This window comes from Atractosteus spatula, chromosome 21, assembly GCF_055471065.1.
Source record: "Atractosteus spatula isolate fAtrSpa1 chromosome 21, fAtrSpa1.hap1, whole genome shotgun sequence".
Classification (NCBI taxonomy): Eukaryota; Metazoa; Chordata; class Actinopteri; order Semionotiformes; family Lepisosteidae; genus Atractosteus; species Atractosteus spatula.
In genome coordinates this window covers 13,034,487-13,049,508 of record NC_142726.1, presented here as the reverse complement: position 1 = coordinate 13,049,508, position 15,022 = coordinate 13,034,487, and the positions used below count along the sequence as shown (strand labels likewise).

The 15,022-nt window shown below is 42.3% G+C and overlaps 1 protein-coding gene across 8 annotated transcripts in view; it reads left to right on the top strand.

Annotated features, from left to right (window-relative positions):
- Nucleotides 1-2,259, top strand: part of LOC148817212 (protein MTSS 2-like) — a 65,231-nt gene extending 62,972 nt beyond the window's left edge. For all 8 annotated transcript variants that reach the window (XM_088938613.1, XM_088938609.1, XM_088938608.1 and 5 more), the window contains 3 exons: nt 136-312; nt 535-700; nt 1,362-2,259. In XM_088938613.1, coding sequence (XP_088794739.1) covers nt 136-312; nt 535-700; nt 1,362-2,182 — 1,164 coding nt within the window. In that variant the 3' untranslated portion in view covers nt 2,183-2,259. The remainder of the gene's footprint in view (nt 1-135; nt 313-534; nt 701-1,361) is intronic.
- Nucleotides 2,260-15,022: the final 12,763 nt, after the last annotated feature.

Here is a 15,022-nt window from a genome sequence, read left to right as displayed (position 1 = left end):
CAGTGTGCTCAAGAATCAAGTTTATGTGAACTGAAAAGCTATGCCATTGAACTGTCTGGATCCGAGATTTCTCCCTTGCTGCTGGAGTAGGAATTGCTTCTTTGTGCCTCTCGATAACCCCTCCCACCTCTCCAGGATTGGTCTAAACCAGGTCCTTATGACCAGCCATTGGTCAGCACACTACAGCGGAGAAAGGAGCCAATAGAGCGCCTCAGAGAGTCAGAGCCAGGCCCTCCCCCACCAGGGTATGCTGGGTTACATCCAGAGGACCCTCAGAGGACCAGGATGACTCCAGCCACCATCGCTGCCAAGGTAACGTCTCATCATTTCCTTTCTGAACTTTGGGTACACAGCTGGTATCGGTGGCATTATTTTACTTCCGTATAAATAGCATACATAAACGCAGTAATGACTGGAGCGGATAGTTGCTTTTATCTCTATTTCATGAAGTATTAATATTAAAGAGAAGCAAATGTTACTCATAGCACATAGCATATTAGTGATTCCTCTCCTGTCCCCTGTCGTGTCTCTCAGCACGGTGAGGAGGTCTCCCCTGCTGCCAGTGACCTGGCCATGGTGTTGACCCGGGGGCTCAGCATGGAGCACCAGAAGAGCAGCCGTGACTCCCTGCAGTACTCCAGCGGCTACAGCACACAGACCACGACCCCCTCCTGCTCTGAGGACACCATCCCCTCCCAAGGTAACCGCAAGGCCTCTTCTCAAGGGCTTGAAACAACACGGAAAAGACTAATGTCTCTCGGCTCTGTGTGGAGAGATTAACACAGGCAACTCTCAAGTAATGTTCCTGGTGCAGTACCTGTGACATTCAGTTTTTTTCCAAAAAGGGCAGATGTGCGAAATCAGTTCCAGATATCTGAAGGTCAATAAACCTAACTAGCAGACCTATTGTTGATCTTTTCCTGCGGAGAGACCTTGTTAATCCCCCTTGATTAGGAATGATATATAAAAGGTCTTTTACAACATGGGATGGGTTTCCTTGTATTTCATTTGGGCTTTTTCCCTGAATGTGTAGAAGCGAAAGGTGTCGATTCTCTTGTAGAAATGAGCCCAGTGTCTGCAGAGGCTCCTCCTCTGAAGCTGAAAGAAGGACCAATTCCCTTCCTCTGTCCCTTTCCATTTGTCATTTGGACAAGCACAAAGCAGTTTGCTTTTTTGGGGGACACTAAAGAGTGAGGTGTGATGAGGTGGCCAACACTGAATAGTGTTTGAAGAGGGACCTCACTGCTAATTTCGACTGAGGGCTATTTGCAACTTATTTAAGTACCGTAGCTCCTTCAGGTTTTCCAGTCAATGTTTCCTTAAATAAATCATTTGGCTAACATGCTTTTCTCCGTCTCCAGTGTCTGATTATGACTGCTACTCAGTGAACGGGGACGCAGAAGGGGACGTGCAGACCGAGTTCGATAAGTCCTCCACGATCCCGCGCAACAGCAACATCGCCCAGAACTACCGCCGCATGATTCAGACCAAGCGGCCAGCGAGCACTGCGGGGCTGCCCAGCGGAGTGGGTGCCCCGGGGGCCCATCCGGGAGGCGGAGGAGGAGGGGGTGGTGGGGGCAGTGGTACCCCAGGAGTGGCCACCATTCGTCGGACGCCCTCCACCAAACCCTCAGTCAGGCGCACCCTGTCAAATGCCGGGCCCATTCCCATCCGCCCGCCCATTGTGCCAGTCAAGACACCCACAGTGCCCGACTCCCCAAGTTACACAGGCCCCCCTGCTAGGGTGGGCAGCGAGGAGTGTGTCTTCTACTCGGACGACACGTCTCCCAACGCCATGGATTATGTCAAAGCCTCCCCCAAGCGTCTCAGCCTGCCCAACACCGCCTGGGGCTCCGGCGCCGGACTGGAGATGAGCGTCTACGCCCAGCCACCTCCTCCCCTGAGCACAGAGGAGGACCTGCTCCTGGCTGCCAACCGCCACAGTCTTGTGGAGAAGATCGGCGAGCTGGTGGCCAGCGCTCACGCCCTGGGGGAGGGCCAGTTCCCCTTCCCCTCGCTCCCAGGCGACGACCCCGGTGGCGACCCCCAGGCCCCTCCCCCCGGGCCCGCCCCCTCACAGGACCCTGCCCCCGGGGGCGAGGACATGCTGGTCGCGATCCGGCGCGGGGTGCGGCTTCGCAAGACCCTCACCAACGACAGGTCGGCACCTCGGATTTTGTGATAACCCGGGAGAGAACCCCTGGCCCGCTCGGCGCCCCCCTCCCCCCTCTTCGCTGACTCTTTAGAGAAAAAAAGAAATATGTTTAAAGAGAAAAGAGTAATTAAGTAATTAAAGTAAATAATAAATAAATGTTAATAAAAATAAAAGGCCTCGGTCACTATCCTTCTAGCGTGTACATACGCATGTTTTTAATCTTAACGCTGCCACCGGATCTGTTGACTGTAGCGAGGCACTGACTTACTGTGGGACCCTGTTTTATATTTTTTGGCCATCCCCCACCCTCTCGCAGACACACAGACGGAGAAGGAGGTGGGGGACAACTGGACCCTTCCCCAGGAGCTACTAATCACAAGTTCCTCTGCGCATTTTGGACATCAGATACTAGGCTTGACTCCATGGTAACAGAAAGCCCTCCCTTTCTGTGTGTCTCCGTCTGCCTGTTTTTCTGTCAGCCAGAAAGGTTCAGGGTGAGGGGGCTGACAGGCGTGCTGTAGATCAGTTTCTGTCATTTCAGAATGGGGTTTGTGCTGCTCTCACTATTCATTCTTAGTTCTTAATCAGCCCTCAAATCTTCGTTACTGAACTGGGTAGAGTTTGAATATGATGCTGTGCTATTAGATCAGAGTCTGAGGTCAGTTTGCTGGTTTGTATTTTAGAAAAACAGAGTGTACAATTGCAGTCTAGAATTAAGCAATAAATATGCTTGAGGGAAAGAGAGGGATGACATTGAAAGATTCTGCAGTGTGGGATTATTTTATGTTTGTTCCTTTTTGTTCTTCTCATTGTTGATGTCTTTATGTAAAAGGACAAGCAGATATACACTGTAACTCTGTGGTACAGATTTAAAATGGGCCCACAAACCACTTTTCCAGAAAAAAAGCATGTATAAAGAATGAGTGAAAAAGTTCTTCGATTCTTTAGAGGTGAGTTATGATTTTGTACCACTAGGTGTCAGTGCAGCCTCACAACACTGACATGTCATTACAATAACCAGGCTCTGCATGTAGTTGGTCGAAATCTAAATGTTGTTTTGAGGAATACAGTACATGGTGTAAGTGCGATGAAACAATTTACAGAGGAAAAAATAATCTCAGAGATGATTCAGAGAGGGATACAGGAAGTGAAGCAGAGCGATTGGTGATATATCGACAGAGGGGGGATGTTTTGTTTTTAAAAGAATGGAAAGCAATATTATTTTTAGTTTTCTGTATTTGCCGTGGAATGCTGGGTTTCAGGGGATGCAGGGCACTGAAGGATGGGGATGTAATCTGCTGTTTCGGTGGGTTGCAGAGAGGTTAGCGAGTTGTACTGAGAGAGAGTGGTTTGTAGTGAGGGGATGTTGGTTGATGGTTTAGCTCAGGAAATAGACACTCTGGAGGAGGATTTCACTCCAATTAAAAAAAAATACAACCTAATTTGAACAATGGACAATTGTTCTGTAAATTGGAGGAAAACATCTAAGCTTAAACACCATGAAAGTATTAGTGATGTGTACAAACAATATACCAGGATATCAGAGTTCATTTGGTGAGTACTGCCTGTGTGCCGCCTATCAGTCATGTAATGCTGTTGATATATTTGGGCGGATTGGAGGTGTTGCCATTTCTGCTGTATGCTTTAGATCCTGTAGAGTTAAGTGCACTTAAATGAATCCCATAAGACATTCTTTTGTTTTTCATTTGAATAGTATGGGGATCAATAAGGAAAAGGAAAGCTCTGATTGTCTGCATTGATCGTGTGGGTAACGTCAGGCAAAATACTGCCAAGGACACATTCTGTTACAGTGCTCATGCTGGTCCTCATGGTTTTCATTGAATTTGTGTAGCACAGGATTATTGGTTGAAAATGCTCTTTCTTTTTCACTCCCCATTTTACATAGCCATTCATTACACAAGACCAGAAAGTGTAGAAAGTAGAATTTAAAAACATGCTGTAAATATTTTTTTTCTAATTTTACAATTAGAATATTGTGTGACCAATAATTACCTTGTATAGAATGTGTACTTCATATAATAACATGCATCTAGATTTAATTAAACCATAGAAAAAGAAAAAAACACTCAAAATATTATGGTTTTGTATTTATATATGCAAGTAGATGAAAAATGAATAGATTCTTTACCTTCTGAAAAAGAGCATGGTTAATTTAATCAGCTAAGTCATCAAATTCGTTACCACATTATAATTTATTTTTAAGTACCAAATGAGATTCCTTAACATGTAATAGTTTAGTAAGGAATGGTCTCCTTAAATTGAGAAATTGGAGATCAGAAACTCCAGTGTGGGCTCTCTGTGGCCCTGAGACAAACAAGCCAAAGTGTAATTCACACTGAGAGAAGAGCACAGGGAATAATCCCTGGATTGTAAAATTCCAGCATACATACAAGTAGCTCATTTTCTTAATGATAATTCTTAGTGAAGGACCGTACTTAAAAAATACGTAACTTATATTAAGTGGATTTCATCAAAGACTATTCTGAAAAATATTCCCAATGACCTAATCGGTCTATGAATTAAGACACAATACGAAAACACACAGTCTTGCAACTTGAAAAGTCAGCAGACTCCAGACAGGATAGGTTTATATATCTGCCAGTATGTCGGTCATGTCGTAGTGTTAATATGCAATAATTCTCTCTGAACTGGAGTAACGGGTAATGTGTCTTTTCATGGTCTGTATTATTAAACTCTTAGATACTCAATGCTATCATATAAGCTGAATTAATGTAATGAAATGTTAGAAAATGCAGATTTCCCATGCAATATTTTATTTACAAACTGTAAATTAAAACTGTATTCTGTGAATTCCTTCATAGGGATTCTCAGAGGGTATATTTAAATAGTTTAGATTTATAATGTTCGCAAGGAGTGCTGGCAGACTAGGAGTGTGAAATCGTGTCCCATCAATTCTGTGCTCTGCTCTGCCTTTTATGAAGCTCTGTGTGGACAGGGAGGTTTGGGAAGAAATAGCTGAAATGGGGGCACAGCAGCACAAACCCAATGACTTCAGCACAGGGCCTCTGCCCTCCTGTCTTGACCATGTCCACCAAGTGTTCATCTGTTGTCTCCCGTAAAGCACAGGCCATTACCTTGTATATATGTATAAGAAGGTGAACACTAATTGTATAAGTCGCATTGCAAAAGTGTTTGACACTAATATTGTCTAGACGTACTGAAAAGAAAGGGCAAAAGTCAAGTCTTCGGGGGTCAAAGTGGCACGTGTTTTTAGCTGAACCCGAAATGAAATGATGCTGTCTGGACGTGTAACTGTGCAATCTGTGTCACGAGAGAAGCTGCACTCTGTTTTGTTTCTTTCCGCCCCGGAAACAGGGTTGGTGAAGGATGCATGATGAGGAAAAAAATAAATTAAGTCTGAAACTGCAGAACGTAGCTCATCATCACCCTGAAAGACATCCACAATGGTCACGCCTGTGGTGTTGCTTTAATTCTGGTGTTGGTCCTTTCAAGCAGCACTGTGAAAGCCCCTGTGTCAATAAAATTCTACTATCGCTACGGCGCCTCTACACCTGTCCTCACAATGAGGTGTGTTACTGTAAGGCCTTCAAACAGATTAGTTTTTCCTTTTTAGATCCTCACTCTCCTTTTTCTATACAGTTCTTTGTCCAGAAAGGTTTTTTTTTTGCAAAAGAGAGTACCTCCACAAGTGTCTATGGGGAGTTCAAAAGACCCCAGTTCTGCGTTTGTGCACATTGTATCAGGGGCACTTCTCCAGCTGTCCGTTCTAGCTACAGTAGGAGCAGTAGTAGTTTTACTGAGACTCCACTGGTTGGAGATGGTACTGTGTCCTGCAGTTAAACTGCAAGTGAGAACACTGGTTCAAAACTGGTAGACCATGTCACTGTGTGACAGCGCTGAGTTTACTGCTCTGGATCCCTGTTTGCTGAGGCAGGACTAGTTGGCCAGATCTCCAGCAGAGGTGCGGGCTCTGAGGACAGTCAGGCAGGACTGCAGGGGAGTATTTCTAGCAAATTCAGTGGCGAAGATTCAATGATGATCAACGTACCGCATTTGCGGTGTATGCTGTGTGTTCTGTACTGATTTGACTGCTGTTCATGGGTTTGTAAAACAAAATAGGGTAGGAAACCTGCACAGCCTTTTTAATTCACTGTATTGTTAGCGCTGACATCATCTGGTGAAAAAATGCCTGTTGATGTCACTTAATGTGAAACTAAAGCCAGGCTTTAGTCACTGTTTTTCTGTTTAAAAAATCAATTTTTCCTCAATTTAAATGTCTCCTCTTTCCCTGGGGATAAAGCGAGAGCTCTTAACACTTTGTTTTGGATGTAACTCTCTTGTTTTCAGAGGCCTAATGCAAAGTAAAGCATTTAGGATTTTCGAGGAAAGACAACAGGATGATTTGTTAATGTGATCGACTGAGTACTAAAACAGAAAAACTAGGGCAGGGATTGCAGCACAAGGGAATTCATCTTGTTTCCGTAAAGCAATCATCGTATCTGGAGAATAAGGTGTTTCAGGCTACAGCAAGTGATTTTACAGTGCTCACATGATGTAGCGGCACTTCAAAGAATTGCAGGCTCGTTAATTCTGACCCGTAGTGGCAGGATACTTGAAATCTGATTGGGCTTTTCTGCCCAAGCTTTTTTTTTTGCAACCTAAAAAAAATTCTGCTGAAAAATCACCACACCTGAGCAGCGACTGTGTGAAAATATCCTCCTGATGACTTATAGAAGTACAGCAACACAGCTCCACATTGCAGCCCCCAGGCTGTTATAGAGACTGTAGAATTGCAGTGGAATGTCTGGTACTGCTGACTCCAGATAAAAGTTGTGAGGCAAGAGAAGGAAAAAAAAAACACACCTCATTACTGGATTTCTGCAAGGGGTCGGTCCCTCTTCAATAAACAGTTTCAGAAAGTCTTTCCTTTTCAGTTAATTGATTAGAGGAGGCATATAATTGGACAGGAAAATTAAGGGGTGATTAAACTAACATGACAAAAAAAAAGATAAACGCTAAGCTGTTTTCTGCATAAATGTGGTGTGAAATATGAGATGTATTCTGTATATTGAGAACTAACAGTTCATTCCGACTTCTTCCTGTGACTGTGGATAATCTTTCAGTTGCCGTGATGTCTCTGTGGCCGATTATCTAGCATCAATGTTCTGTCAAAGCACTTTTGATAACAGTCTAAAGACAGATAAGACCTTTTTTTTCTCTTTTTATTTTCCAAATTAAATGCATTCACTGCTTTTGAAATAGAAACTTTTGTTGACTTTACTGCTGTGTTTAATTGTAAATAGCCTGGAGTATAATTATAATTGTTTTGCTGTGTATATAAGTGTTGTTTTAAAGCGCGCAGGCAAGCTTTATTAACATCTTTGTCAACATGATTGAAAAATGAAAAAGGTTCAGCTTCTGCATAGGATCCATTTAGTTTCCCAGTAGTTTAGCTCAATGCTTTACCATGGTCCTTGGCAAGTGATTAGTACATAAACATAAACGAACTGATGTTCATTTGAATGTTCACAATGTTCACTCCTGCATTCACATAAAGACTTCAGCTTATTCTGAGACCGTATGCCTTTAATTTCAGGCTAATGTGCTATAAAAAACCCTGACTTTTTAATGTTTCTTTCCTATGTCATAATTCTACTATACAATCCAGGATGGTGTGGGGCAGCCCAGAGCACATCTTTAAGGTCAACAGCACGTGCCAATGAACATGCTCCCCAGTGCAATCCAATTAGGAATCCTCCTTTTCTATTGGCAATGACTGCAGGCACTGCAAGCTACAGTAACACTGGCATGCTGATATTCTGAAACCAGGCACTAGACCCTCCATGAAATTGCATTAGAAGAGTTATGATGCAGATTCAGATTTTACCCCAGATGAGCAAGACTCACCCCAAACAAACATACCCCCTCTTCCAAACTGAAGTGCATCACGTACATTTCTCCTAAATCAAGGTGCATGCACCTTATTGAGCCCTTTACCAGCCTGAGTACCTTGAGGTGCTGAAGCTAAAAACACTGCATCTCCGAACTTGACCTTTGCCTCCTTTTTTTAATGATTATTTTTATTATTGTGAAGAGATATGATGTGTGCATTGTTTTTGTACAAAAGAAATTCTCCTTCCAGTGAAGTTACGTAACGCTGCTGGTGCTGTTGTTTTCTGTCTTTTTTTCCAGTCCCTTTTTTAATTTATTGGGTTGTTTTTTCAGGCATTCTCTTCCCCCCATATTTTGTAATATTTATCCTTTTAATTTGTTAACTTTAGTCACTGCTAACATAACAAAAATGCACTGTGATGATTCCAGTATTAATAAAAGTTGTACTTAAATAATGTGCTTTCACCTGTATTTATTTTTTAAAAGAGGGGTTAACCCACACGGGTGGTTTAAAAGTTAACATACTCCCTGCTAAGCACACAGCATCTCAATTAAATGTGTCCTTTACGTAGATCTGCTGTTTACACACTGTATATTTAACATACTGTAGCTTCAAAATCAGTCCAATTTAACTTTGCATTTACCAGACAACAAGAAATGTATTGACCACTAAATTTTTATACCATCCTACGTGTTATCTGTTCTCATGTCAGCTGTGGGATTGTGGAGGTGGATCATTTTTTTTATTCATTATAAGCTACCCCGGTAAAAGTCTAGCACACCCACCCACATAGTGGTACACCCAGGTAAAAGCAGAGTAAAGAATTAGAAAACAAGTGAAATTGTGGCAGTGCATATAAAAGTATGGTAAAACATGATACAGACTATGGGAAACTGTGCCAAAGATGAGAAAATGCATAGTATAAACATGGTGAAAAAGCACATGTAGGGAAAACTACAAAACCACTGTGCAGATTATACATGATGAACTTTGGTAAGAGCTTAATCTTGAACCTAAGAAAAGATGCAGAGAAGATGGGGCATTCAGTCTCATGTGTTTAGCTCATCCCACGTGGTTGTCACTAGCTTACTGATCCATAGATCTCATCCAGATGGCTTTTTGACGGAAGCTGGCATATTGGCTTCAACGATATTGACTGGGTAGCTTGTTCCCAAGCACTTTGTACAATATAATATTTTTAAAGGCCCTTCCCCCTAGTTTTCACTTAAGTACTCAAGTTGGTGTATTACCTCTTGTGAAGAAGTCCATTGAGTTGGCTTTGTGAATGCTTTTGAGGACTTTGAATCCTTGAATCAGGTCTCCTCATAATATTCTGTGTTCAAGACTGAAACAATTCTCGATTGTCCGAGCAGGACATTTCTTTAAGCCTGAGAATATGGCTGGGGATACATCTGACTGATTCCAGAGCAGCAGTCTTTTCTGTAACATGCCACAATTTGAATGTAGCAGAATTTAATGGAACACCTCCTGAGTGATTATACGCCTGTGGCCAGTTCCAAGTGAATTCCAGTTCCAATTCCAATTGCAAGTAGTTTACATTCTCACCTGAAATGCCACAGATGGATTTCATCCCGATCCACAGGGGGGTGTTGTCTCGATGTTAATGATGTGTCAACATAAACACCTAAGTCTTTTTCATAAGTACTTCTTCAAGCACAGCATTTACCACCTTAAATAATTTTGTTTTGCTATCTCCATGTAACACTCTACTCTTCCATGTGTCACCATTGGAAGACATTGTAAGCCAGGAGTCCAGCCTGGGTGGGAGATCACAGGACACACTCACCCACAAGCACACAGAGACATTTTAAAGACATGCTTGAGCCAGCCAACATGTTTCTGGACGTGGAAAAGAAAGCAGGACATCCAGCGATAATCCATGCAAACACAGAGTGGACAAGAAAAGTGAAAGTCATACCATTGTACTACCCTATTTGAAAATGCTTCTCACTCGTAGTGACTGACAGGTCAGAACAGTCCTGTGACCTATCCATCACACTGACAATTGAGATAAAGGATGTACAGAACTCCCAAGAGACCCTTTCATTCATTAAACTCTGTACTTGTCTGCACTGAATGTCATCAGCCAGGTATTTGACCAGTTTTGTGATTTGTCTGAACCATTAAACCATTATGACAGCTGCCAGTGAACAAACCTTTGTTCCCCAGATGAATAGTGGTTATGCAAAACAGGCACGGGTACTTCCCTGTACTGAGATTATGGCATTGTAATAGGAACAGGGGACATCGAGAACGATGCACTGTGTATATTGGCCAGCAGAGGGAACCATAGGATTTTCCAGCCATAACAGTGCTCTTTGTTTCCAGCTGCTTGGGACCGAGGGGAGATCCCAGTACTGATGGAGCAGAGATCGAGTGCACTGCAGTGATTAATTAGGTCATGTATATTCACTCCAAAATGCAAGTGATCATCCCATATCCAGCATAGCAGGGAAAAAGCCTAGTTACGACGCATCAGTGCCAGAACAGTAAAGGCATTAACAGCACATGTATGCTCACGGCTGAGGGACCACTGGGCCTCAGCTCTCTAAACCTTGTGAACTAATGCAGTAATACTGTATTTCTTTCATTCTGTTGTTGCAGCCCTTAGTATTTCTTTAAACCTATATAACTCATAAACCGAGTTCTCCTTTGAGCTTGAGTGTTGCTCCATTGAGTATTAAGTGTCCTCCTGCCTTTACAGGTGTTGGGATTAATGTCATTCTGGGGAAAAACATACTGCAAGAATGATTTTTATTTTTTCTCTACTGAGATACACAGTAAAATTGTTCTTCCACTCACCTGACATTGGGGTATACATTGGGGCTACATTGCTGAGGAAATGGTTATCAGGGATATGGATTCCTAAACAGAGAGAGTCATACATTCAGTTCCCAAGTGGATACACTGCCACTGTATGCTTGAGTTACTTTAGCAAATCTAACTGCATACTGTAAATGAGTATGAAAATTTGGATCTAAAGAATAAGGAATTGTAACCCTTGTAAGCTGATTTGCATAACCTGTCAGCCAAATAAATGCATAATAACTCAAAATGCATTGAAAGAATGTTAAAGAATATTTCTTTCAGTATTTATTCTTTTCATATTTCCTATTTCGTATTTCCGGGCCTTTTTATTTCCCCAGATATCAAATCATAAATGCTGGACATGGTGTTGTTGATGGAACCATCTGCAACAAATGAACTATCAGTTACTGCAAAAAGACTAATTAAAAAAAAGATCCTGTTGGCATACTCTTCTGAAGTTATTTCCCATGCTAACATTTTACCCAGAATAATAAAAAGTTTAATTTGATGAAGTGGGACACATTGAATTAAGACTGAAATTGTTTTGCGATGCAGGTCATGCAAAGGGAATTAACATCAAGGTGCTTTTTGCAAGAGGACTTATTTTCTGGCTGGAGAAACGTGCTTCACTTGTCTCGTGTATCACTAATGTAAGAGAATACTGTACTTCAGGCAGTAGGAGAGGAGTGAAATACTGTGCACTGAGAGCAGGTTGAAAACTGCCAGTGGGCTACACAGGCATGTGGGAGAAGTTACATAGTTACCTGTTAGGTACCTGACTGCAATCACAATGAGCAGCTGTGGTGTGGTGAAAACACCTACTTGCTATGACACAGGAGATGGTTTCTGCTTTCTTTGCGGGTCGGTTGTCAGATCTGTCCTCACCTCACCTTCCCCTCTTCGCTCCTGCGAGACACAAGGACACATAAGACAGAGAAGCCCGGGGTCTCCCCGGATATGCACTCCACTTGTCACTGACGATCCCCGCTTAGCCCGCTGACGAGCAGCTCCATAGCTGAAGAGGCCCCCCCCGCCCCTCCTCTCCGGGAGCATCATTCTGCCCCGAGTGCGCTGGGCAGCCGTGTCCCTGCAAGAGGACGCCAGAGAGGGGCCCTGTCAGCACCCATGACTGTCTGCTAGAGCAGGGGACAGGTCCTGGAGCAAACAGGCATCTCTCACGGAGCACTGCTTTGTCCCTTTTTCCCTTTCAGTTGTAGCCAGCTAAACCACTGCTTCTCTCTTTGTCCACTGTATGAATGCGTTCATTGGAAACGAAACCTGTGTCCTTGGGGCCCCACGGATACCCCCAGCAGTTATCAAGAATGGTGCCCCAGTTTACTGCTCTCTATTCTGCCCACTCAATGCTCAACTGAGTCCCAACTGAGAAGGTAGAATAGGAGCAGATATTCATTCCTTTTCTAATAACAAATGATTCAGCCTCATTCTCTTATTTTCTGTACTGGAAATCAATATTCCACAATTCAAAGGTGAATGGGAATGGCTGCATTCAAAGCACTTGTGGATTTTTATATCAAAGTATATTGATTCAATAAGTGTTTATGGAGCCACTGTGGTGCAGTGGTTAGGGCATTGTGTTCAATTCCTGGGATACTATCTGTGTGGAGTTTGCATGATCTCCCCATATTTGTGTTAGTTTCCTCCTAAACTGCAAAGACATATTGGTAGGTTAATTGGCATTTGGGAAAGTTGGTCCTAGTGTGAATGTGTGTGTTTCAGTCTGTGTGTGCCCTTCTATGGATTAGTGTCCCGCCTTGCACTATCTGCTTGCCAGGATAGGCTCTAGCTCCCTGAGATCCCGTATTGGATGAAAGAGTTAGAAAATGGATGAATGGAATAGGTGTCTTAAATGTGTCATTAAGTCTATACTCTAGCTAACAATTGTAATGTATATGTATATAAAATATGATGATCTAACTATATGCTAGACTTTAGCATACTACTTATGCTGAGTCTTAATGTTTAGATTTTGCCTTTGTTTATTTCACTGTGATAATTTCCTTGGTAAAATAGATCCTGGGATTACAGGCTCCTTGGAAATTTGGAACTGACCCTTTAAAGAAGACACATTAGAGGTGGAGACATTGGGGGTCAAAGGTCAGAGTCTCGGTTTGGTTGTGGTTTAATTGGAGTTGGAGGATTTCTGAGGAAGCAAAATCAACTGGAGTGAACTGAGTCTGGGAACTGTTTCAATTACTGTGCAAAGGTAAGAACTATTGCATCTGAAGCTGCAAAAACTGTTTCCTTCATGTAAATGTCAACATCAACACAACAGTGCCACTATTTAAACATACTGCAGTAATACTGTATTTGCATGGGGACACGTAAAGGTTTTTTCCATGCTGAAAAGAGAAGAAAGGAAACACAACGTTTTGGCTATGGAGCCTTCTTCGGGTGTCATCTGATACATCTAGTGGAAAAAAAAACGAGTCTCCCCAGGCTTTAAAAAATAGCACTGTGTAGCATTCTTGTCAGTTTCTGAATCTGACGGTTGGCAACACTTAACACAAAACCTTCCACTCCCTTCAGTTTATACAGTATAATAATCTCTTCAGTTTCCAGGTTGTTGAAGTCATTTTTTTCAATGAAATTGTACTGAAAGAAGTTTGAAAAAACATTTCTGCTTTATTGTTCTGGTTAGTGAACACTCAAAGACAAATGTGTTTATATCGTCTCTATTACAGGACCTGTTGTACAATGTCCTGTGTTACTAGATACTGCAAAACATTGCCACAGGTGGTACTCTGACACATTTTATTGCAGAATGTAGCAGTCTTAGGGTAATTAACCTGTGGTATTATTCCTGTTGTAACTTTCCCAAAGTATTTATCCTTTGATAATACAATCCTATCGCATTTCCTCTGCGCTAATTACCTTGTCCTGTTATTAATGTGAATGTATTTTCCAAACATGATCTTTCAATGGCAAAAAAAATTGCATAATCAATCAGTGATTACTTGAGACTACCTTTGGAACAGCTTTTTCTTTCTCAGCTCTTGACATTTATATGATCATTTACCGCAGGACAACTTAAAATCTTTCGATCATTTTCAGTAGTTGTATTAATTGACCACAGAATAAACTAAGATACTACACGGTATACAGTGCTATACAGTACCTGATTTTCATAAGGCGAGTTTCGCTTTGCTTGATTTGCTAGATCGTGGTTATTTCTTGCAAAACTACAGAGTGGCTGAGTATTTGCGAACAGCTAAGATGGGATAAATGGCTCCTGTCTCTAATTTTGTTGCTGTGTAACCAGGCCATAGTACAGAACTGTTTGTCTTAATACACAATAGAAATCCAAGAGAACCTCTGTCATTGAAATCTGTTGTGATTAATGTAGCAGGCACTGCTTGGTTTCTTTACTAACTGTTCTTTCACACATTACCTTTTCCTCACTGTCTGTCTAGATGTGTAGTGAATTCCCTTAGACAGGAGCTCTTTCAGTATGTTGTGCCTCAAGGTGCTGGAAACTGAGAATCAGCATTTAGTCATTAAACCATCATTAGGATTAGGTCACTGAGGCAGGTGCCATAACCTTTGCTTCTGTCAGCTTTTGTTTTGTTTTGTTTTGTTTTTTTCCTGGAAATCGGAAACTTAGATGTTTGGGTTATAGGAGGAGTACAGTGAATTATTTAATGATCAAGGTTTTCCCTTTTACTGATTTTCACCCAGTCATCATGCTGCTCCCTGTACTGTGCCCTCGCCTCCCTCGTGTGCCCTATCTACCTATGTCTGCTCAGTGTATCTCTTGTCAGTCACAGGACAAAAGATTAAAAATAAAACCGTTGGAAATAGGTCAGGAAAATGGCCAGTCTCCACACTGATATCCCAGGTGAGGGGTACTATGACCTCAGGCTGGACATCCAAAGCACTTCAGATCAGTGGCTCAGTACTGACGGCCTGTCCTGCATTCTCTTGGCCTATTTGCATTTAAATAAAGCACTGTGCAAGGAAAAAAAAACAGCTCATCATGTGCTTAATGCAAGCACGGTGCTCAGCAATTCTATTCTAATTAATTGAGGCTAATGAGGACCATGATTTGCATATCAATGCTCTTTCCAGTTTAGATTTTGAATGAGTACTCGGCCTTCTCCCTGACTCTGACTGGTCATTTTTTA